General features: G+C 49.8%; 1 protein-coding gene across 2 annotated transcripts in view; it reads right to left on the reverse strand.

The window, feature by feature from the left end:
• Positions 1-24,981, reverse strand: part of LOC149430717 (serine/threonine-protein kinase LMTK1-like) — a 71,989-nt gene that overhangs the window by 25,206 nt on the left and 21,802 nt on the right. For both annotated transcript variants that reach the window (XM_089666062.1, XM_089666061.1), the window contains exons 6-7: positions 19,757-19,878; positions 843-992 (exon numbers count right to left, since the gene is read on the reverse strand). In XM_089666062.1, coding sequence (XP_089522188.1) covers positions 843-992; positions 19,757-19,878 — 272 coding nt within the window. The remainder of the gene's footprint in view (positions 1-842; positions 993-19,756; positions 19,879-24,981) is intronic.

Raw genomic sequence — 24,981 nt, forward strand, 5'->3', positions numbered from 1 at the left:
GTATGGGGGGACCCTGCCAAGCATATTGTATAGGATGGGACCCCACCAGGCACACTGTAGGGGGGATCCTGCCAGGCATACGGTCTGGGGGGACCCGGCCAAGCACAATGTATGGAGGGACCCAGCCAGGCATTCTGTATGGGGGACCCAGCCAGGCATTCTGTATGGGGGACCCCGCCAGGCATACTGTATGGGGGACCCCGCCAGGCAAACTGTACGGAGGGACCCGCCAGGCATACTGTATGGGGGACCCCGCCAGGCAAACTGTACGGGGGGACCCCGCCAGGCATGCTGTATGGGGGACCCCGCCAGGCATACTGTATGGGGGACCCCGCCAGGCAAACTGTACGGGGGGACCCGCCAGGCATACTGTATGGGGGACCCCGCCAGGCAAACTGTACGGGGGGACCCCACCAGGCATACTGTATGGGGGACCCCACCAGGCAAACTGTACGGGGGGACCCCGCCAGGCATACTGTATGGGGGACCCCACCAGGCAAACTGTACGGGGGGACCCGCCAAGCATACGGTATGGAGGGGATTCCACCAGGCATATGGTATGTGGGGAACCGACCAGGAATACTGTATGGGGGGACCCTGCCAAGCATATTGTATAGGATGGGACCCCACCAGGCACACTGTAGGGGGGATCCTGCCAGGCATACGGTCTGGGGGGACCCGGCCAAGCACAATGTATGGAGGGACCCAGCCAGGCATTCTGTATGGGGGACCCAGCCAGGCATTCTGTATGGGGGACCCCGCCAGGCATACTGTATGGGGGACCCCACCAGGCATACTGTATGGGGGACCCCACAATTTCACCATCATTGTGCGTCTCTTACCAGCGATCCGACTGCAGTTGCTTGAGCTGTGGCTTCGGTAGTTTGAGTTGCTGTTCCTTGATGACATAGCTGAGGACCTGGCGGTCGGAATACGTGTCGTAGGGCTGGCGGCCCAACTCGAAGAGCTCCCACAGTGCCACTCCCAGGGACCTTTATGGAGGAAACAAGACACGGAGTCAGCGGCTGAAGGGGGAGATGACGGGTTAAGGGGTCCGACAAACAACAGAACATCGATAAAGTGCTATTTGGAATTGCGAGTCACACGATATATGGAGGTTTTTAGTAATACATTTGCCTTCCTTGGCTACCGTTCATCAATATAAAGACTTTACTACATACAACCTGTATGCCTTGTTTTAGCCCCATTGACATCATCACTGGGCCTCTGTGCTTCTCTATGCAATGTGGACAGATCCTGGCTGGTGGGAGGTCCCACTCCTACCTGCATCAGAAGTCTCCCTTCACTTACTACATTAGAGGTTTCACTCCTGAGGTGCCTGATTCAGCAACGGAAAAGAAACCTCTCAAGCAATCATGTAACTTCTATAGTTGGGAAGATACTGGAGAGTTTAATAAAAGACCACAGAGAGGAGTTCTTGCTGGAAACAAATATTGTAAACAACAGAACGTAGTGTACTTGGACAGAGGGGTGGCGGTGGACGTGGTATACTTGGACAGAGGGGTGGACGTGGTATACTTGGACAGAGGGGTGGCGCTGGACGTGGTATACTTGGACAGAGGGGTGGCGGGGGACGTGGTATACTTGGACAGAGGGGTGGACGTGGTATACTTGGACAGAGGGGTGGCGCTGGACGTGGTATACTTGGACAGAGGGGTGGCGGGGGACATGGTATACTTGGACAGAGGGGTGGACGTGGTATACTTGGACAGAGGGGTGGCGGGGGACGTGGTATACTTGGGCAGAGGGGTGGATGTGGTATACTTGGACAGAGGGGGTTGGTGGACGTGGTAAACTTGGACAGAGGGGTGGCGGTGGATGTGGTATACTCGGACGGAGAGGTTGCGGTGGACGTGGCATACTTGGACAGAGGGGTGTCTGTGGACGTGGTATACTTGGACAGAGGGGTGGTGGAGGACGTGGTATACTTGGACAGAGGGGTGGCGGTGGACGTGGTATACTTGGACAGAGGGGTGGCGGTGGACGTGGTATACTTGGACAGAGGGGTGGTGGAGGACGTGGTATACTTGGACAGAGGGGTGGCGGTGGACGTGGTATACTTGGACAGAGGGGTGACACAGTTCCCCACACATGGCTAATGTGTAAGGTGAAGTCGATGGGCTGGAAAAATCTGAATGTAAATGGAGAGAAAACTGGCTAAAAGATGGTATTCAGAGAGTAGTGGTTAATGATTCATACTCTGAATGGTCTGGGGGTGTCAGTGGTGTACCCCAAGGTTCAGTGTTATTAGTGGGGGACCCCAGGGTTCAGTGTTATTAGTGGGGTACCCCAAGGTTCAGTGTTGGGACCCGTACTCTGTAATCTAAATATACAATATGGGGTCGGGGATCTCAGTCTTTGCAGATGACACCAAGCTGTGCCGTGGTTACTCAGTTCCATAATTAGTCTGACTGAAAAAAAGACAAAAGTCTATTCAGTTAAACCATAAAAAAACATAAAAGTTATAATCCGACACCCACAGATGATCCAGAGGAAGGTAAAAAAAAAATCCCAGCAAAGCACGATCCGATCTCCTCCTGCAGGGAAAACATTCCTTCCTGATCCCCCGAGAGGCAATCGGATATTCCCTGGATCACCTTTCCCTATAAATGTTCTATCCGGTTATATTCTGTGTATCCAAGAAAGGATCCAGGACTTATCTACAGCAACCCCCCCTTATGTATTATACATGGAGATCATATCCCCCCTTATGTATTATACATGGAGATCATATCCCCCCTTATGTATTATACATGGAGATCATATCCCCCCCTTATGTGTTATACATGGAGATCATATCCCCCCCTTATGTATTATACATGGAGATCATATCCCACCTTATGTATTATACATGGAGATCATGTCCCCCCCTTATGTATTATACATGGAGATCATATCCCCCCCTTATGTATTATACATGGAGATCATATCCCCCCCTTATGTATTATACATGGAGATCATGTCCCCCCTTATGTATTATACATGGAGATCATATCCCCCCCTTATGTATTATACATGGAGATCATATCACCCCTTATGTATTATACATGGAGATCATATCCCCCCTTATGTATTATGCATGGAGATCATATCCTCCCTTATGTATTATACATGGAGATCATATCCCCCCTTATGTATTATACATGGAGATCATATCCCCCCCTTATGTATTATACATGGAGATCATATCCCCCCCTTATGTATTATACATGGAGATCATATCCCCCCTTATGTATTATACATGGAGATCATATCCCCCCTTATGTGTTATACATGGAGATCATATACCCCCTTATGTGTTATACATGGAGATCATATCCCCCCTTATGTAATATACATGGAGATCATATCCCCCCTTATGTATTATACATGGAGATCATGTCCCCCCCTTATGTATTATACATGGAGATCATATCCCCCCCTTATGTATTATACATGGAGATCATATCCCCCCTTTATGTATTATACATGGAGATCATATCCCCCCCTTATGTATTATACATGGAGATCATATCCCCCCCTTATGTATTATACATGGAGATCATATCCCCCCCTTATGTATTATACATGGAGATCATATCCCCCCTTATGTATTATACATGGAGATCATATCCCCCCTTATGTATTATACATGGAGATCATATCCCCCCTTATGTATTATGCATGGAGATCATATCCCCCCTTATGTATTATGCATGGAGATCATATCCCCCCCTTATGTATTATGCATGGAGATCATATCCCCCCTTATGTATTATGCATGGAGATCATATCCCCCCCTTATGTATTATGCATGGAGATCATATCCCCCCTTATGTATTATACATGGAGATCATATCCCCCCTTATGTATTATACATGGAGATCATATCCCCCCTTATGTATTATACATGGAGATCATATCTCCCCTTTATGTATTATACATGGAGATCATAGCCCCCCTTATGTATTATACATGGAGATCATATCCCCCCTTATGTATTATACATGGAGATCATATCCCACCTTATGTATTATACATGGAGATCATATCCCCCCCTTATGTATTATGCATGGAGATCATATCCCCCCTTATGTATTATACATGGAGATCATATCCCCCCCTTATGTATTATACATGGAGATCATATCTCCCCTTATGTATTATACATGGAGATCATATCCCCCTTATGTATTATACATGGAGATCATATCCCCTCTTATGTATTATACATGGAGATCATATCCCCCCCCCCTTATGTATTATACATGGAGATCATATCCCCCTCTTATGTATTATACATGGAGATCATATCCCCCCCCTTATGTATTATACATGGAGATCATATCCCCCCCCCTTATGTATTAGACATGGAGATCATATCCCCCCCTCATGTATTATACATGCAGATCATATCCCCCCCTTATGTATTATACATGGAGATCATATCCCCCCTTATGTATTATACATGGAGATCATATCCCCCCTTATGTATTATACAAGGAGATCATATCCCCCCCTTATGTATTATACATGGTGATCATATCCCCCCTTATGTATTATACATGGAGATCATATCCCCCCTTATGTATTATACATGGAGATCATATCCCCCCTTATGTATTATACATGGAGATCATATCCCCCCTTATGTATTATACATGGTGATCATATCACCCCCTTATGTATTATACATGGAGATCATATCCCCCCTTATGTATTATACATGGTGATCATATCCCCCCTTATGTATTATACATGGAGATCATATCCCCCCTTATGTATTATACATGGAGATCATATCCCCCTTATGTATTATACATGGAGATCATATCCCCCCCTTATGTATTATACATGGAGATCATATCCCCCCTTATGTATTATACATGGTGATCATATCCCCCCCTTACGTATTATACATGGAGATCATATCCCCCCCTTACGTATTATACATGGAGATCATATCCCCCCTTACGTATTGTACATGGAGATCATATCCCCCCTTACGTATTATACATGGAGATCATATCCCCCCTTATGTATTATACATGGAGATCATATCCCCCCCTTATGTATTATACATGGAGATCATACCCCCCCTTATGTATTATACATGGGGATCATATCCCCCCCTTATGTATTATACATGGAGATCATATCCCCCTTATGTATTATACATGGAGATCATATCCCCCCTTATGTATTATACATGGAGATCATATCCCCTTTATGTATTATACATGGTGATCATATCCCCCCCCCCCTTATGTATTATACATGGAGATCATATCCCCCCTTATGTATTATACATGGTGATCATATCCCCCCCCTTATGTATTATACATGGAGATCATATCCCCCCTTATGTATTATACATGGAGATCATATCCCCCTTATGTATTATACATGGAGATCATATCCCCCCTTATGTATTATACATGGAGATCATATCCCCCTTATGTATTGTACATGGAGATCATATCCCCCCTTATGTATTATACATGGAGATCATATCCCCCCCTTATGTATTATACATGGAGATCATACCCGCCCCCTTATGTATTATACATGGTGATCATATCCCCCCTTATGTATTATACATGGAGATCATACCCGCCCCCCTTATGTATTATACATGGAGATCATATCCCCCCTTATGTATTGTACATGGAGATCATATCCCCCCTTATGTATTGTACATGGAGATCATATCCCCCCTTATGTATTGTACATGGAGATCATATCCCCCCTTATGTATTATACATGGAGATCATATCCCCCCTTATGTATTATACATGGAGATCATATCCCCCCTTATGTATTATACATGGAGATCATACCCGCCCCCTTATGTATTATACATGGAGATCATATCCCCCCCTTATGTATTATACATGGAGATCATACCCGCCCCCTTATGTATTATACATGGTGATCATATCCCCCCTTATGTATTATACATGGAGATCATACCCGCCCCCCTTATGTATTATACATGGAGATCATATCCCCCCTTATGTATTGTACATGGAGATCATATCCCCCCTTATGTATTGTACATGGAGATCATATCCCCCTTATGTATTGTACATGGAGATCATATCCCCCCTTATGTATTATACATGGAGATCATATCCCCCCTTATGTATTATACATGGAGATCATATCCCCCCTTATGTATTATACATGGAGATCATATCCCCCCTTATGTATTATACATGGAGATCATATCCCCCCTTATGTATTATACATGGAGATCATATCCCCCCCTTATGTATTATACATGGAGATCATATCCCCCCTTATGTATTATACATGGAGATCACATCCCCCCTTATGTATTATACATGGAGATCACATCCCCCCTTATGTATTATACATGGAGATCACATCCCCCCTTATGTATTATACATGGTGATCATATCCCCCCTTATGTATTATACATGGAGATCATTTCCCCCCTTATGTATTATACATGGTGATCATATCCCCCCTTATGTATTATACATGGTGATCATATCCCCCCTTATGTATTATACATGGAGATCATATCCCCCCCTTATGTATTATACATGGAGATCATATCCCCCCTTATGTATTATACATGGAGATCACATCCCCCCTTATGTATTATACATGGAGATCACATCCCCCCTTATGTATTATACATGGAGATCACATCCCCCCTTATGTATTATACATGGTGATCATATCCCCCCTTATGTATTATACATGGAGATCATTTCCCCCCTTATGTATTATACATGGTGATCATATCCCCCCTTATGTATTATACACGGAGATCATATCCCCCCTTATGTATTATACACGGAGATCATATCCCCCTTATGTATTATACATGGTGATCATATCCCCCTTATGTATTATACATGGAGATCATATCCCCCCTTATGTATTATACATCGAGATCATATCCCCCCCTTATGTATTATACATGGAGATCATATCCCCCCCTTATGTATTATACATGAAGATCATATCCCCCTCTATGTATTATACATGGAGATCATATCCCCCCTTATGTATTATACATGGAGATCATATCCCCCCCTTATGTATTATACATGGAGATCATACCCGCCCCCTTATGTATTATACATGGTGATCATATCCCCCCTTATGTATTATACATGGAGATCATACCCGCCCCCCTTATGTATTATACATGGAGATCATATCCCCCCTTATGTATTGTACATGGAGATCATATCCCCCCTTATGTATTGTACATGGAGATCATATCCCCCCTTATGTATTATACATGGAGATCATATCCCCCCTTATGTATTATACATGGAGATCATATCCCCCCTTATGTATTATACATGGAGATCATATCCCCCCTTATGTATTATACATGGAGATCATATCCCCCCTTATGTATTATACATGGAGATCATATCCCCCCCTTATGTATTATACATGGAGATCATATCCCCCCTTATGTATTATACATGGAGATCATATCCCCCCTTATGTATTATACATGGAGATCATACCCCCCCTTATGTATTATACATGGAGATCACATCCCCCCTTATGTATTATACATGGAGATCATATCCCCCCCTTATGTATTATACATGGAGAACATATCCCCCCCTTATGTATTATACATGGAGATCATATCCCCCCTTATGTATTATACATGGAGATCACATCCCCCCTTATGTATTATACATGGAGATCACATCCCCCCTTATGTATTATACATGGAGATCACATCCCCCCTTATGTATTATACATGGAGATCATATCCCCCCTTATGTATTATACATGGTGATCATATCCCCCCTTATGTATTATACATGGAGATCATATCCCCCCTTATGTATTATACATGGAGATCATATCCCCCCTTATGTATTATACATGGAGATCATATCCCCCCTTATGTATTATACATGGAGATCATATCCCCCCTTATGTATTATACATGGTGATCATATCCCCCCCTTATGTATTATACATGGAGATCATTTCCCCCTTATGTATTATACATGGTGATCATATCCCCCCTTATGTATTATACATGGAGATCATATCCCCCCTTATGTATTATACACGGAGATCATATCCCCCCTTATGTATTATACACGGAGATCATATCCCCCTTATGTATTATACATGGTGATCATATCCCCCTTATGTATTGTACATGGAGATCATATCCCCCCTTATGTATTATACATGGAGATCATATCCCCCCCTTATGTATTATACATGGAGATCATATCCCCCCCTTATGTATTATACATGGAGATCATATCCCCCCCTTATGTATTATACATGGAGATCATATCCCCCCCTTATGTATTATACATGGAGATCATATTCCCCCCCTTATGTATTATACATGGAGATCATATCCCCCCCCTAATGTATTATACATGGAGATCATATCCCCCCCCCTTATGTATTAATGGTTGCACTGGATAGACTTTTGACTCTTTTTTCAGCCAGACTAACTTTGTAACTATTCATGTGCAGCAAGGGAAGGGAGACCACTGATGCAGTGGGATCTGGTGATCTATCTCAACTGCATCTAGTTTCACCCCTTCATTGGATGTCCCCCCCCCCCCCTGTTGCATTGAAAATTACTGATTGGTGGCCGGTACAATGCACGCAGATGACCCAAGGACCAGAACAAGACCAATGCTTCTAGTCCCATGGCCCCCCCAGCACGGCCCCCCCTGGCCCCCCCCAGCCCGGCACACTGAGCTCCTTTGTCTGGACTCTCCGTCTCCTATAGAACTTGTAATTACCAGAAGACACTGCCGGTGCCAGGATCCGCACCCAGCGCCCGCTCCACGTGCCACTCCCACAACACAACGCCGTCCATTGTCCCCCTCCACCCAACCGATACGGAGTGCAGGAGACAGGAACTGGACAACAGAGCGTATACCCACAGAGGACACTCCTCTCCACTCCATATATAGACCAGAAAGAGGGTGTGACAGTGATCGGTATGTACAGGAGAGGAGTGTGGGGGGTGTGACAGTGATCGGTATGTACAGGAGAGGAGTGTGGGAGGTGTGACAGTGATCGGTATGTACAGGAGAGGAGTGTGGAGGTATGACAGTGATCAGTTTGTACAGGAGAGGAGTGTGGAGGTATGACAGTGATCGGTATGTACAGGAGAGGAGTGTGGAGGTATGACAGTGATCGGTATGTACAGGAGAGGAGTGTGGGGGGTATGACAGTGATCGGTATGTACAGGAGAGGAGTGTGGAGGTATGACAGTGATCGGTATGTACAGGAGAGGAGTGTGGAGGTATGACAGTGATCGGTATGTACAGGAGAGCAGTGTGGGGGGTATGACAGTGATCGGTATGTACAGGAGAGGAGTGTGGGGGGTGTGACAGTGATCGGTATGTACAGAAGAGGAGTGTGGAGGTGTGACAGTGATCGGTATGTACAGGAGAGGAGTGTGGGGGGTATGACAGTGATCGGTATGTACAGGAGAGGAGTGTGGGAGGTATGACAGTGATCGGTATGTACAGGAGAGGAGTGTGGGGGGTGTGACAGTGATCGGTATGTACAGAAGAGGAGTGTGGAGGTGTGACAGTGATCGGTATGTACAGGAGAGGAGTGTGGGGGGTATGACAGTGATCGGTATGTACAGGAGAGGAGTGTGGGGTGTGTGACAGTGATCGGTATGTACAGGAGAGGAGTGTGGAGGTGTGACAGTGATCGGTATGTACAGGAGAGGAGAGTGGGGGGTATGACAGTGATCGGTATGTACAGAAGAGGAGTGTGGAGGTGTGACAGTGATCGGTATGTACAGGAGAGGAGAGTGGGGGGTATGACAGTGATCGGTATGTACAGGAGAGGAGTGTGGAGGTATGACAGTGATCGGTATGTACAGGAGAGGAGTGTGGGGGGTATGACAGTGATCGGTATGTACAGGAGAGGAGTGTGGGGGGTATGACAGTGATCGGTATGTACAGGAGAGGAGTACGGAGGTATGACAGTGATCGGTATGTACAGGAGAGGAGTGTGGAGGTATGACAGTGATCGGTATGTACAGGAGAGGAGTGTGGGGGGTATGACAGTGATCGGTATGTACAGGAGAGGAGTGTGGGGGGTATGACAGTGATCGGTATGTACAGGAGAGGAGAGTGGGGGGTATGACAGTGATCGGTATGTACAGGAGAGGAATGTGGGGGGTATGACAGTGATCGGTATGTACAGGAGAGGATTGTGGAGGTGTGACAGTGATCGGTATGTACAGGAGAGGAGTGTGGGGGGTGTGACAGTGATCGGTATGTACAGGAGAGAAGTGAGGAGGGTATGACAGTGATCGGTATGTACAGAAGAGGAGTGTGGGGGGTATGACAGTGATCGGTATGTACAGGAGAGGAGTGTGGAGGTATGACAGTGATCGGTATGTACAGGAGAGGAGTGTGGGGGGTATGACAGTGATCGGTATGTACAGGAGAGGAGTGTGGAGGTGTGACAGTGATCGGTATGTACAGGAGAGGAGTGTGGAGGTGTGACAGTGATCGGTATGTACAGGAGAGGAGTGTGGGGTGTGTGACAGTGATCGGTATGTACAGGAGAGGAGTGTGGAGGTATGACAGTGATCGGTATGTACAGGAGAGGAGTGTGGGGGGTATGACAGTGATCGGTATGTACAGGAGAGGAATTGGGGGGGGTATGACAGTGATCGGTATGTACAGGAGAGGAGTGTGGGGGGTATGACAGTGATCGGTATGTACAGGAGAGGAGTGTGGGGTGTGTGACAGTGATCGGTATGTACAGGAGAGGAGTGTGGGGTGTGTGACAGTGATCGGTATGTACAGGAGAGGAGTGTGGGGTGTGTGACAGTGATCGGTATGTACAGGAGAGGAGTGTGGAGGTATGACAGTGATCGGTATGTACAGGAGAGGAGTGTGGAGGTATGACAGTGATCGGTATGTACAGGAGAGGAGTGTGAAGGTATAACAGTGATCGGTATGTACAGGAGAGGAGTGTGGGGGGTATGATAGTGATCGGTATGTACAGGAGAGGAGTGTGGGGGGTGTGACAGTGATCGGTGTGTACAGGAGAGGAGTGTGGAGGTATGACAGTGATCGGTATGTACAGGAGAGGAGTGTGGAGGTATGACAGTGATCGGTATGTACAGGAGAGGAGTGTGGAGGTATGACAGTGATCGGTATGTACAGGAGAGGAGTGTGGAGGGTGTGACAGTGATCGGTATGTACAGGAGAGGGGTGTGGGGGGTGTGACAGTGATCGGTATGTACAGGAGAGGAGTGTGGGGGGTATGACAGTGATCGGTGTGTACAGGAGAGGAGTGGGGGGGGTATGACAGTGATCGGTGTGTACAGGAGAGGAGTGTGGAGGTGTGACAGTGATCGGTATGTATAGGAGAGGAGTGTGGAGGTATGACAGTGATCGGTATGTACAGGAGAGGAGTGTGGGGGGTGTGACAGAGATCGGTATGTACAGGAGAGGAGTGTGGGGGGTGTGACAGTGATCGGTATGTACAGGAGAGGAGTATGGGGGGTATGACAGTGATCGGTATGTACAGGAGAGGAGTATGGGGGGTATGACAGTGATCGGTATGTACAGGAGAGGAGTGTGGAGGTATGACAGTGATCGGTATGTACAGGAGAGGAGTGTGGGGGGTATGACAGTGATCGGTATGTACAGGAGAGGAGTGTGGGGGGTATGACAGTGATCGGTATGTACAGGAGAGGAGTGTGGGAGGTATGACAGTGATCGGTATGTACAGGAGAGGAGTGTGGGGGGTGTGACAGTGATCGGTATGTACAGAAGAGGAGTGTGGAGGTGTGACAGTGATCGGTATGTACAGGAGAGGATTGTGGGGGGTATGACAGTGATCGGTATGTACAGGAGAGGAGTGTGGGGTGTGTGACAGTGATCGGTATGTACAGGAGAGGAGTGTGGAGGTGTGACAGTGATCGGTATGTACAGGAGAGGAGAGTGGGGGGTATGACAGTGATCGGTATGTACAGAAGAGGAGTGTGGAGGTGTGACAGTGATTGGTATGTACAGGAGAGGAGAGTGGGGGGTATGACAGTGATCGGTATGTACAGGAGAGGAGTGTGGAGGTATAACAGTGATCGGTATGTACAGGAGAGGAGTGTGGGGGGTATGACAGTGATCGGTATGTACAGGAGAGGAGTGTGGAGGGTATGACAGTGATCGGTGTGTACAGGAGAGGAGTGTGGAGGTGTGACAGTGATCGGTATGTACAGGAGAGGAGTACGGAGGTATGACAGTGATCGGTATGTACAGGAGAGGAGTGTGGAGGTATGACAGTGATCGGTATGTACAGAAGAGGAGTGTGGGGGGTATGACAGTGATCGGTATGTACAGGAGAGGAGTGTGGGGGGTATGACAGTGATCGGTATGTACAGGAGAGGAGAGTGGGGGGTATGACAGTGATCGGTATGTACAGGAGAGGAATGTGGGGGGTATGACAGTGATCGGTATGTACAGGAGAGGATTGTGGAGGTGTGACAGTGATCGGTATGTACAGGAGAGGAGTGTTGGGGTATGAGAGTGATCGGTATGTACAGGAGAGGAGTGTGGGGGGTGTGACAGTGATCGGTATGTACAGGAGAGAAGTGAGGAGGGTATGACAGTGATCGGTATGTACAGAAGAGGAGTGTGGGGGGTATGACAGTGATCGGTATGTACTGGAGAGGAATGTGGGGGTGTGGCAGTGATCGGTATGTACAGGAGAGGAGTGTGGAGGGTATGACAGTGATCGGTATGTACAGGAGAGGAGAGGGGGGGGGTGTGACAGTGATCGGTATGTACTGGAGAGGAATGTGGGGGGTGTGACAGTGATCGGTATGTACAGGAGAGGAGTGTGGGGGGTGTGACAGTGATCGGTATGTACAGGAGAGGAGTGTGGAGGTATGACAGTGATCGGTATGTACAGGAGAGGAGTGTGGAGGGTATGACAGTGATCGGTATGTACAGGAGAGGAGTGTGGGGGGTATGACAGTGATCGGTATGTACAGGAGAGGAGTGTGGGGGGTGTGACAGTGATCGGTATGTACAGGAGAGGAGTGTGGAGGTGTGACAGTGATCGGTATGTACAGGAGAGGAGTGTGGGGGGTGTGACAGTGATCGGTATGTACAGGAGAGGAGTGTGGAGGTGTGACAGTGATCGGTATGTACAGGAGAGGAGTGTGGGGGTATGACAGTGATCGGTATGTACAGGAGAGGAGTGTGGAGGTATGACAGTGATCGGTATGTACAGGAGAGGAGTGTGGAGGGTATGACAGTGATCGGTATGTACAGGAGAGGAGTTGGGGGGGTGTGACAGTGATCGGTATATACTGGAGAGGAATGTGGGGGGTGTGTCAGTGATCGGTATGTACAGGAGAGGAGTGTGGGGGGTGTGACAGTGATCGGTATGTACAGGAGAGGAGTGTGGAGGTATGACAGTGATCGGTATGTACAGGAGAGGAGTGTGGGGGTATGACAGTGATCGGTATGTACAGGAGAGGAGTGTGGGGGTATGACAGTGATCGGTATGTACAGGAGAGGAGTGTGGAGGTATGATAGTGATCGGTATGTACAGGAGAGGAGTGTGGAGGTGTGACAGTGATCGGTATGTACAGGAGAGGAGTGTGGGGGGTGTGACAGTGATCGGTATGTACAGGAGAGGAGTGTGGGGGGTATGACAGTGATCGGTATGTACAGGAGAGGAGTGTGGGGGGTATGACAGTGATCGGTATGTACAGGAGAGGAGTGTGGGGGGTGTGACAGTGATCGGTATGTACAGGAGAGGAGTGTGGGGGGTGTGACAGTGATCGGTATGTACAGGAGAGGAGTGTGGGGGGTATGACAGTGATCGGTATGTACAGGAGAGGAGTGTGGGGGGTGTGACAGTGATCGGTATGTACAAGAGAGGAGTGTGGGGGGTATGACAGTGATCGGTATGTACAAGAGAGGAGTGTGGGGGGTGTGACAGTGATCGGTATGTACAAGAGAGGAGTGTGGGGGGTGACAGTGATCGGTATGTACAGGAGAGGAGTGTGGGGGGTATGACAGTGATCGGTATGTACAGGAGAGGAGTGTGGGGGGTATGACAGTGATCGGTATGTACAGGAGAGGAGTGTGGGGGGTATGACAGTGATCGGTATGTACAGGAGAGGAGTGTGGGGGGTGTGACAGTGATCGGTATGTACAAGAGAGGAGTGTGGGGGGTATGACAGTGATCGGTATGTACAGGAGAGGAGTGTGGGGGGTGTGACAGTGATCGGTATGTACAGGAGAGGAGAGTGGGGGGTATGACAGTGATCGGTATGTACAGGAGAGGAGTGTGGGGGGTATGACAGTGATCGGTATGTACAGGAGAGGAGTGTGGGGGGTATGACAGTGATCGGTATGTATAGCAGAGGACCTGCAGCTTTGGTGTCTCTTTTCAGCAGTTATGTGTTTCTGGAAACTGTTTGCATACTACACCAAGAGAGAAACATTGACAGCGTATCCAATCCCGGGTGCGTCCAGTTCTGAAACGCATCGCAACAGAAATGTAAATTTGGTGGCGAGCCGCGTTCATCGGAGAGCGAGCAGCTTTGGTGCCTCTTAGCAGCAGCCATGTGTCTCTGGAAACCGTTTTATAATGCTGCAACACTGGAAGTGAAGACGGTGGATCTCATCCCGGGTTCTCTCTGATGAGGTGCAGAATTGGCAGTGGTTTCTGTGCGAATTCCGCACCACATCATAATCGCACCCCGTTCATGCGAACCGCTGCGGGTGTGTATGTTAAGTTAGCAACACCCCGAAAGCGGTCTGGAAAAGGGGGTGCGATGTGCAGAATCCGGTCACATAGATGTGAGTACCCGGATCACATAGGTGTGAGTACCCGGATCACATAGGTGTGAGTACCCGGATCACAAAGGTGTGAGTACCCGGATCACAAAGGTGTGAGTACCCGGATCACAAAGGTGTGAGTACCCGGATTTCATAGGTGTGAGTACCCGGATCGCATAGGTGTGAGTACCCGGATCACAAAGGTGTGAGTACCCGGATCACAAAGGTGTGAGTACCCGGATCACATAGGTGTGAGTACCCGGATGTCATAGGTGTGAGTATCCGGATCGCATAGGTGTGAGTACCCGGATCGCATAGGTGCGAGTACCCGGATCGCATAGGTGCGAGTACCCGGATCGCATAGGTGCGAGTACCCGGATCACATAGGTGCGAGTACCCGGATCACAAAGGTGTGAGTACCCGGATCGCATAGGTGTGAGTACCCGGATGTCATAGGTGTGAGTACCCGGATCGCATAGGTGTGAGTACCCGGATCACATAGGTGTGAGTACCCGGATCGCATAGGTGTGAGTACCCGGATCGCATAGGTGTGAGTACCCGGATCGCATAGGTGTGAGTACCCGGATCACATAGGTGTGAGTACCCGGATCACATAGGTGTGAGTACCCGGATCACAAAGGTGTGAGTACCCGGATCACATAGGTGTGAGTACCCGGATCACAAAGGTGCGAGTACCCGGATCACAAAGGTGCGAGTACCCGGATCGCATAGGTGTGAGTACCCGGATCGCATAGGTGTGAGTACCCGGATCGCATAGGTGTGAGTACCCGGATCGCATAGGTGTGAGTACCCGGATCACATAGGTGTGAGTACCCGGATCACAAAGGTGTGAGTACCCGGATCGCATAGGTGTGAGTACCCGGATCGCATAGGTGTGAGTACCCGGATCGCATAGGTGTGAGTACCCGGATCGCATAGGTGTGAGTACCCGGATCGCATAGGTGTGAGTACCCGGATCTCATAGGTGTGAGTACCCGGATCTCAAAGGTGTGAGTACCCGGATCGCATAGGTGTGAGTACCCGGATCGCATAGGTGTGAGTACCCGGATCACAAAGGTGTGAGTACCCGGATCGCATAGGTGTGAGTACCCGGATCTCATAGGTGTGAGTACCCGGATCTCAAAGGTGTGAGTACCCGGATCGCATAGGTGTGAGTACCCGGATCGCATAGGTGTGAGTACCCGGATCACATAGGTGTGAGTACCCGGATCACAAAGGTGTGAGTACCCGGATCACAAAGGTGTGAGTACCCGGATTTCATAGGTGCGAGTACCCCGATCACAAAGGTGTGAGTACCCGGATCACAAAGATGTGAGTACCCGGATTTCATAGGTGTGAGTACCCGGATCGCATAGGTGTGAGTACCCGGATCACAAAGGTGTGAGTACCCGGATCACAAAGGTGTGAGTACCCGGATCACATAGGTGTGAGTACCCGGATGTCATAGGTGCGAGTACCCGGATCACAAAGGTGTGAGTACCCGGATCGCATAGGTGTGAGTACCCGGATCGCATAGGTGTGAGTACCCGGATCGCATAGGTGTGAGTACCCGGATCACAAAGGTGTGAGTACCCGGATCACAAAGGTGTGAGTACCCGGATCACATAGGTGTGAGTACCCGGATCACAAAGGTGTGAGTACCCGGATCGCATAGGTGTGAGTACCCGGATCGCATAGGTGTGAGTACCCGGATCGCATAGGTGTGAGTACCCGGATCGCATAGGTGTGAGTACCCGGATCGCATAGGTGTGAGTACCCGGATCTCATAGGTGTGAGTACCCGGATCTCAAAGGTGTGAGTACCCGGATCACATAGGTGTGAGTACCCGGATCGCATAGGTGTGAGTACCCGGATCACATAGGTGTGAGTACCCGGATCACAAAGGTGTGAGTACCCGGATCACAAAGATGTGAGTACCCGGATTTCATAGGTGCGAGTACCCCGATCACATAGGTGTGAGTACCCGGATCTCATAGGTGTGAGTACCCGGATCTCATAGGTGTGAGTACCCGGATCACATAGGTGTGAGTACCCGGATCACATAGGTGTGAGTACCCGGATCACAAAGGTGTGAGTACCCGGATCTCATAGGTGTGAGTACCCGTGCGATCCGATTCTAGTGTGATTAGGGCCATACAAAATGTACGACTCCCATTGCACCGCACACAAGTCGCATGTGATGCAGGGAATGCAGTGCAGTTCTTTTTTGAATCACATGGGATTTACCGCACCGCATGTATGTGAACACGGGCTGAAAGCGCTTTGCCCCTTTAAACCTGGAATCACACCAATGTGGTGCCGAATTTGCAGCGGTTTCTGTGTGATTTCCGCACCGCATGATAATCGCACCCCGTTCATGCGAACCGCAACGGCTTTGTGTTTTAAGTTAACGGCTCCCCGAAATCCCGGCGCAATGTGCCGAGTCGGATCACATGTTCACCACATACATGTGAACCCGGGCTGAACCCGGTTGTGTTCCGCTCTACTAGAAAAGGAATCACAACAAAATATTCTTGTAATCGATTTTGTAAAATACGGCGCGATGGTGGCGAGTCGCGGTCGCCGGAGACTCCGCTGCTTCGGTGCCTCAATTCCGCAGCAATTTGTCCCTGGAAACAGTTTTAGCATGTTGCCAACTACAGCAGACAGATACTTAGAACTCAACACTGTAGCTGAACGCCGCGAACCTAAACTGTCAGATCTCAGCAATACATGGCGGCAAATTCACCAAAACGGATTCCGAAACCCTTTTTATTCTACCGCGGGGGGGCTCTGACACCCCCGAGCTCACCGGAGGCCACTGAAACATCGGCTGCTCCTTTACCACAGGCAACATTTGTTTTGTTTTGGCAAACAAACAAACAAACAAACAAACAAACAAACAAACAATACAAAAAGTAACATTTAAAAGTAGAAACAAAATAACAAAGTAGGTGATTATAGCCGCATTAGTGTGATAGAAATGATGGCGTCCAGTCCGGGGTACTTGTTTTGTTTTCTTGGACCCTGAAAAGGGGGACAGACCCTGAAGAAGGGGACAGACCCTGAAGAGGGGGACAGACCCTGAAGAGGGGGACAGACCCTGAAGAAGGGGACAGACCCTGAAGAGGGGGACAGACCCTGAAGAAGGGGACAGACCCTGAAGAAGGGGACAGACCCTGAAGAGGGGGACAGACCCTGAAGAGGGGGACAGACCCTGAAGAAGGGGACAGACCCTGAAGAGGGGGACAGACCCTGAAGAGGGGGACAGACCCTGAAGAGGGGGACAGATTCTGAAGAGGGGGACAGACCCTGAAGAAGGGGACAGACCCTGAAGAAGGGGACAGACCCTGAAGAGGGGGACAGACCCTGAAGAAGGGGACAGACCCTGAAGAGGGGGACAGACCCTGAAGAGGGGGACAGACCCTGAAGAGGGGGACAGATTCTGAAGAGGGGGACAGACCCTGAAGAAGGGGACAGACCCTGAAGAGGGGGACAGACCCTGAAGAAGGGGACAGACCCTGAAGAGGGGGACAGACCCTGAAGAAGGGAACAGACCCTGAAGAGGGGGACAGACCCTGAAGAAGGGAACAGACCCTGAAGAGGGGGACAGACCCTGAAGAGGGGGACAGACCCTGAAGAAGGGGACAGACCCTGAAGAGGGGGACAGACCCTGAAGAAGGGGACAGACCCTGAAGAGGGGGACAGACCCTGAAGAAGGGAACAGACCCTGAAGAGGGAGACAGACCCTGAAGAGGGAGACAGACCCTGAAGAAGGGAACAGACCCTGAAGAGGGGGACAGACCCTGAAGAGGGAGACAGACCCTGAAGAAGGGGACAGACCCTGAAGAGGGAGACAGACCCTAAAGAAGGGGACAGACCTGAAGAGGGAGACAGACCCTGAAGAAGGGGACAGACCCTGAAGAGGGAGACAGACCCTGAAGAGGGGGACAGACCCTGAAGAAGGGGACAGACCCTGAAGAGGGGGACAGACCCTGAAGAGGGGGACAGACCCTGAAGAGGGGGACAGACCCTGAAGAGGGGGACAGACCCTGAAGAAGGGGACAGACCCTGAAGAGGGAGACAGACCCTGAAGAAGGGGACAGACCCTGAAAGATGGTCCTGGAAATTGTATGAAGAAGTATCCCGGACAGAACGCCATTGTTTCTAAAAGAAAGCTACAGAAACAATTGAGTACTGATGTGATACTTTTTTTTGCTGTGTCTTATCCAGGGGCAGACTGACAACTCATGGGGCCCCCGGGCAATAGGGGATCATGGGGCCCCTGTGTCCTTGCCCAAACTCAAAAAAGTCTATGAAAAAGGTACCAGGGGCATCTCACGGGGCCCCCTACTGACCCCGGGCAGCGCCCGAGTTTCCATATGGCCAGTCCGCCCCTGGCCTCTAGTCCAACTCTAGTTTTATGGCCATTGTTGTGCACATTTGTGTGTTTCTTTCTGTTTTGTTTTTTTTCTGTTTTTTTTCTCCCCTAACATAAAACTTTGTGAAGAAGTCCTGCTGGGACCCTGAAGAAGGGGAACCCGAAAGCTTGTCCTCAAAATTGCATGTTAGTGCAAATATAAAAAGTATCCCGTCAGAACTGAATTGTTTCCGTCCCAAGCGCACCAATACGGCTACAATCACCTCAAGTAAACCAAAGCTACAAATGCGTGGATTCCGGCCAATCGCAGAAGGCCGCCATGAGCAGATCCCTCTACTTTCCTAACATTGGTTGGGATTGGGATTTATCAAGCGTGAAATGAACATTTCAGGGACGTATCCTTGAAATTCCCCGGATACCGGAGGCAGAAGGGGCGGAAAGCCAGGCGAGCCGGCGGCGCCCGCGGACAGAAAAGCACGCTTGTCTCCGGGCTCCACCCAGCTCATGGATGGGGAGAACCCGCGACAAACAAGGCAGCCGGCCGTCCTACCAGATGTTGCTGGTCTTGGTCTGGTCCACCACCAAGAGGTTCCCATGTACTTCATCAATCAGCTCCGGCGCGATCCAGCGCAGAGGGACCCACAGTTGGTCGGACGTCACCAGGTAGTCCTCCTGCAAGGAACAAACACAGGGACTCAGACAAGAGCGACAATCCTTCCTGTGCTGCTTCCGACTCAGCAGTCCCCCCCCAACCAACCTCCTCCTCCCCCCCCCCCCACCAACCAACCAACCTCCTCCTCCTGGAGGATCAGCCGACGTCTGACTCACCCTGACAGAGGTTACAGCAGAGTCCCCTCCTCCCCTTTGGGGCAGAGACGTGCTCTGTGATGGAACATCCCCTCCCCTCCCTTCATCTGGCCAGCTTGGTGCCTCAGCCGCCACAAGCCGGGGACAAGCTGGCGCAGCTCTGGGGTGTTTGGTTACGGAAAACACGACGAGAGGCGTGCGGCATGGAAACAGGAACGTCTGACGACGGGGTGGGGCGCGTGCGGCTGTCTGCGGGAGGACGGCGAGGGGCCTAACCGCACTCTGAGGCTGCAAATCGCTAAGGCTACTTCCACACTCATCCGCTGCAAAGACAATGCAGAGACGCCACAAGACGCCGTAAGGACGCCACAAGACGCCGTAAAGACGCTGCAGAGACGCCACAAGACGCCGTAAGGACGCCACAAGACGCCGTAAAGACGCTGCAGAGACGCCACAAGACGCCGTAAGGACGCCACAAGACGCCGTAAAGACGCTGCAGAGACGCCACAAGACGCCGTAAGGACGCCACAAGACGCCGTAAAGACGCTGCAGAGACGCCACAAGACGCCGTAAGGACGCCACAAGACGCCGTAAAGACGCTGCAGAGACGCCACAAGACGCCGTAAGGACGCCACAAAGCCGCCGTAAAGACGCCGCAGAGACGCCGTAAAGACGCCGCAGAGACGCCACAAAGACGCCGTAAAGACGCCGCAGAGACGCCACAAAGACGCCGTAAAGACGCACAGCCCTTTTTACTGCATTTTACTGCGTTTGTTAAAGGACATGTGACTTAAAATTGCAACATAACTGCTTCTCAGACGCTTCTCATTGATTTCAATAGGAAGAGGGATTTTCTTGACTCCCCAAACATGTTCCAAAGATGCTGCAAGACAGAGATTTTACACCGCAAGCGCAACGCCTCCGTGTGACAACATACAGAGATATACATTCACATACACGGATGTACATTCACATACACGGATATACATTCACATACACAGATATACATTCACATACACGGATATACATTCACATACACGGATTTACATTCACATACACAGATGTACATTCACATACACGGATACACATTCACATACACGGATGTACATTCACATACACGGATGCACATTCACATACACGGATGTACATTCACATACACGGATGTACATTCACATACACGGATGTACATTCACATACACGGATGTACATTCACATACACGGATACACATTCACATACACGGATCTACATTCACATACACGGATGTACATTCACATACATGGATCTACATTCACATACACGGATGTACATTCACATACACGGATACACATTCACATACACGGATGTACATTCACATACACGGATACACATTCACATACACGGATGCACATTCACATACACGGATACACATTCACATACACAGATGTACATTCACATACACGGATGTACATTCACATACACGGATATACATTCACATACACTGATCTACAGTCACATACACTGATCTACATTCACATACACGGATGTACATTCACATACACGGATCTACATTCACATACACGGATGTACATTCACATACACGGATGTACATTCACATACACGGATGTACATTCACATACAGGGATACACATTCACATACACGGATATACATTCACATACACGGATATACATTCACATACACGGATATACATTCACATACACGGATATACATTCACATACAGGGATACACATACACGGATGTACATTCACATACACGGATGCACATTCACATACACGGATGTACATTCACATACACGGATGTACATTCACATACACGGATACACATTCACATACACGGATGCACATTCACATACACGGATGTACATTCACATACACGGATACACATTCACATACACGGATGTACATTCACATACACGGATGTACATTCACATACACGGATCTACATTCACATACACGGATCTACATTCACATACACAGATGTACATTCACATACACGGATACACATTCACATACACGGATGTACATTCACATACATGGATACACATTCACATACACGGATGTACATTCACATACACGGATGTACATTCACATACACGGATGTACATTCACATACACGGATGTACATTCACATACACGGATGTACATTCACATACACGGATGTACATTCACATACACGGATGTACATTCACATACACGGATGTACATTCACATACACGGATGTACATTCACATACACAGATGTACATTCACATACACAGGGAATTGTTTGTCTCCTCGGTGTGAAGCCGCCTTACACTTGTTTTTTATGCGTTTTCTGGGGGCACTTCGCGGTCAATTCACTAAAGGTCACCACATGCGCTAACACGTTCACATGACTCATTTGCAGAAATTCTCGCCCGCGCTAACAAAATGTCCGCTTCACGAAAATAAATAAATAAATGATTCCGCGATACTTAATGCAAGATTAAAAATGTCAAAAATCCCTGAAAACCGCGCCGTGCCACGAGGTCCAATCCACACAAAACCATGCGATGTTTATCACTCGATCATACCGATCCCCAGTCACACCGATCCCCGATCACACCGATCCCCAATCACACCGATCCCCGGTCACACCGATCCCCAATCACATCGATCCCCAATCACATCGATCCCCAGTCATACCGATCCCCAATCACACCGATCCCCAATCACACCGATCCCCAGTCATACCGATCCCCAATCACACCGATCCCCAATCACACCGATCCCCAATCACAGCGATCCCGATCACACCGATCCCCAGTCACACCGATCCCCAATCACATCGATCCCCGATCACACCGATCCCCAATCACACCAATCCCCAATCACACCGATCCCCAATCACACCGATCCCCAGTCACACCGATCCCCAATCACACCGATCCCGATCACACCGATCCCCAATCACACCGATCCCCAATCACACCGATCCCCAATCACACCGATCCCCAATCACACCGATCCCCAATCACATCGATCCCCGATCACACCGATCCCCAATCACATCGATCCCCGATCACATCGATCCCCGGTCACACCGATCCCCGATCACATCGATCCCCGATCACACCGATCCCCGATCACACCGATCCCCAGTCATACCGATCCCCAATCACACCAATCCCCAATCACACCGATCCCCGATCACACCGATCCCCAATCACATCGATCCCCGGTCACACCGATCCCCGATCACATCGATCCCCAATCACACCGATCCCCGATCACACCGATCCCCAGTCATACCGATCCCCGATCACACCGATCCCCGATCACACCGATCCCCAATCACACCGATCCCCGATCACACCGATCCCCAATCACACCGATCCCCAATCACATCGATCCCCAATCACATCGATCCCCAGTCACACCGATCCCCGATCACACCGATCCCCAATCACATCGATCCCCAATCACATCGATCCCCAGTCACACCGATCCCCGATCACACCGATCCCCAGTCACACCGATCCCCGATCACACCAATCCCCAATCACACCGATCCCCAGTCATACCGATCCCCAGTCATACCGATCCCCAATCACACCGATCCCCGATCACAGCGATCCCCAATCACATCGATCCCCAATCACACCGATCCCCGATCACACCAATCCCCAATCACGCCGACCCCCAATCACGCCGACCCCGATCACAGCGATCACCAATCACACCGATCCCCAGTCACACCGATCCCGATCACACCGATCCCCGATCACACCAATCCCCAATCACACCGATCCCCGATCACACCGATCCCCGATCACAGCGATCCCCAATCACAGCGATCCCCAATCACATCGATCCCCAATCACACCGATCCCCAGTCACACCGATCCCCGATCACACCAATCCCCAATCACACCGATCCCCGATCACACCGATCCCCAGTCACACCGATCCCCGATCACAGCGATCCCCAATCACAGCGATCCCCAATCACATCGATCCCCAATCACACCGATCCCCAGTCACACCGATCCCCGATCACAGCGATCCCCAATCACACCGATCCCCGGTCACACCGATCCCCGATCACAGCGATCCCCAATCACAGCGATCCCCAATCACATCGATCCCCAATCACACCGATCCCCAGTCACACCGATCCCCGATCACAGCGATCCCCAATCACACCGATCCCCGATCACAGCGATCCCCAATCACAGCGATCCCCAATCACATCGATCCCCAATCACACCGATCCCCAATCACACCGATCCCCGGTCACACCGATCCCCGATCACATCGATCCCCAATCACGCCGACCCCGATCACAGCGATCACCAATCACACCGATCCCCAGTCACATCGATCACCGGTCACATCGATCCCCGGTCACACTGATCCCCAATCATATCGATCCCCGGTCACACCGATCCCCAATCACATCGATCCCCGGTCACAGCGATCCCCAATCACGCCGACCCCGATCACAGCGATCCCCAATCACATCGATCCCCGGTCACACCGATCCCCGGTCACACCAATCCCCAATCACACCGATCCCCAATCACACCGATCCCCAATCACGCCGATCCCCAATCACGCCGACCCCCGATCACAGCGATCACCAATCACACCGATCCCCGGTCACACCGATCCCCAATCACACCGATCCCCGGTCACAGCGATCCCCAATCACGCCGACCCCGATCACAGCGATCCCCAATCACATCGATCACCGGTCACACCGATCCCCGGTCACACCGATCCCCAATCACACCGATCCCCAATCACATCGATCCCCAATCACACCGATCCCCAATCACACCGATCCCCGGTCACATCGATCCCCAATCACACCGATCCCCAGTCACATCGATCCCCGGTCACAGCGATCCCCGGTCACATCGATCTCCGGTCACAGCGATCCCCAATCACACCGATCCCCGGTCACAGCGATCCCCGGTCACATCAATCCCCGGTCACACCAATCCCCGG

This window comes from Staurois parvus, unplaced genomic scaffold (assembly GCF_062004578.1).
Source record: "Staurois parvus isolate SC_StPar_1 unplaced genomic scaffold, SC_StPar_1.0 ptg002501l, whole genome shotgun sequence".
In the NCBI taxonomy this organism is placed as follows: Eukaryota; Metazoa; Chordata; class Amphibia; order Anura; family Ranidae; genus Staurois; species Staurois parvus.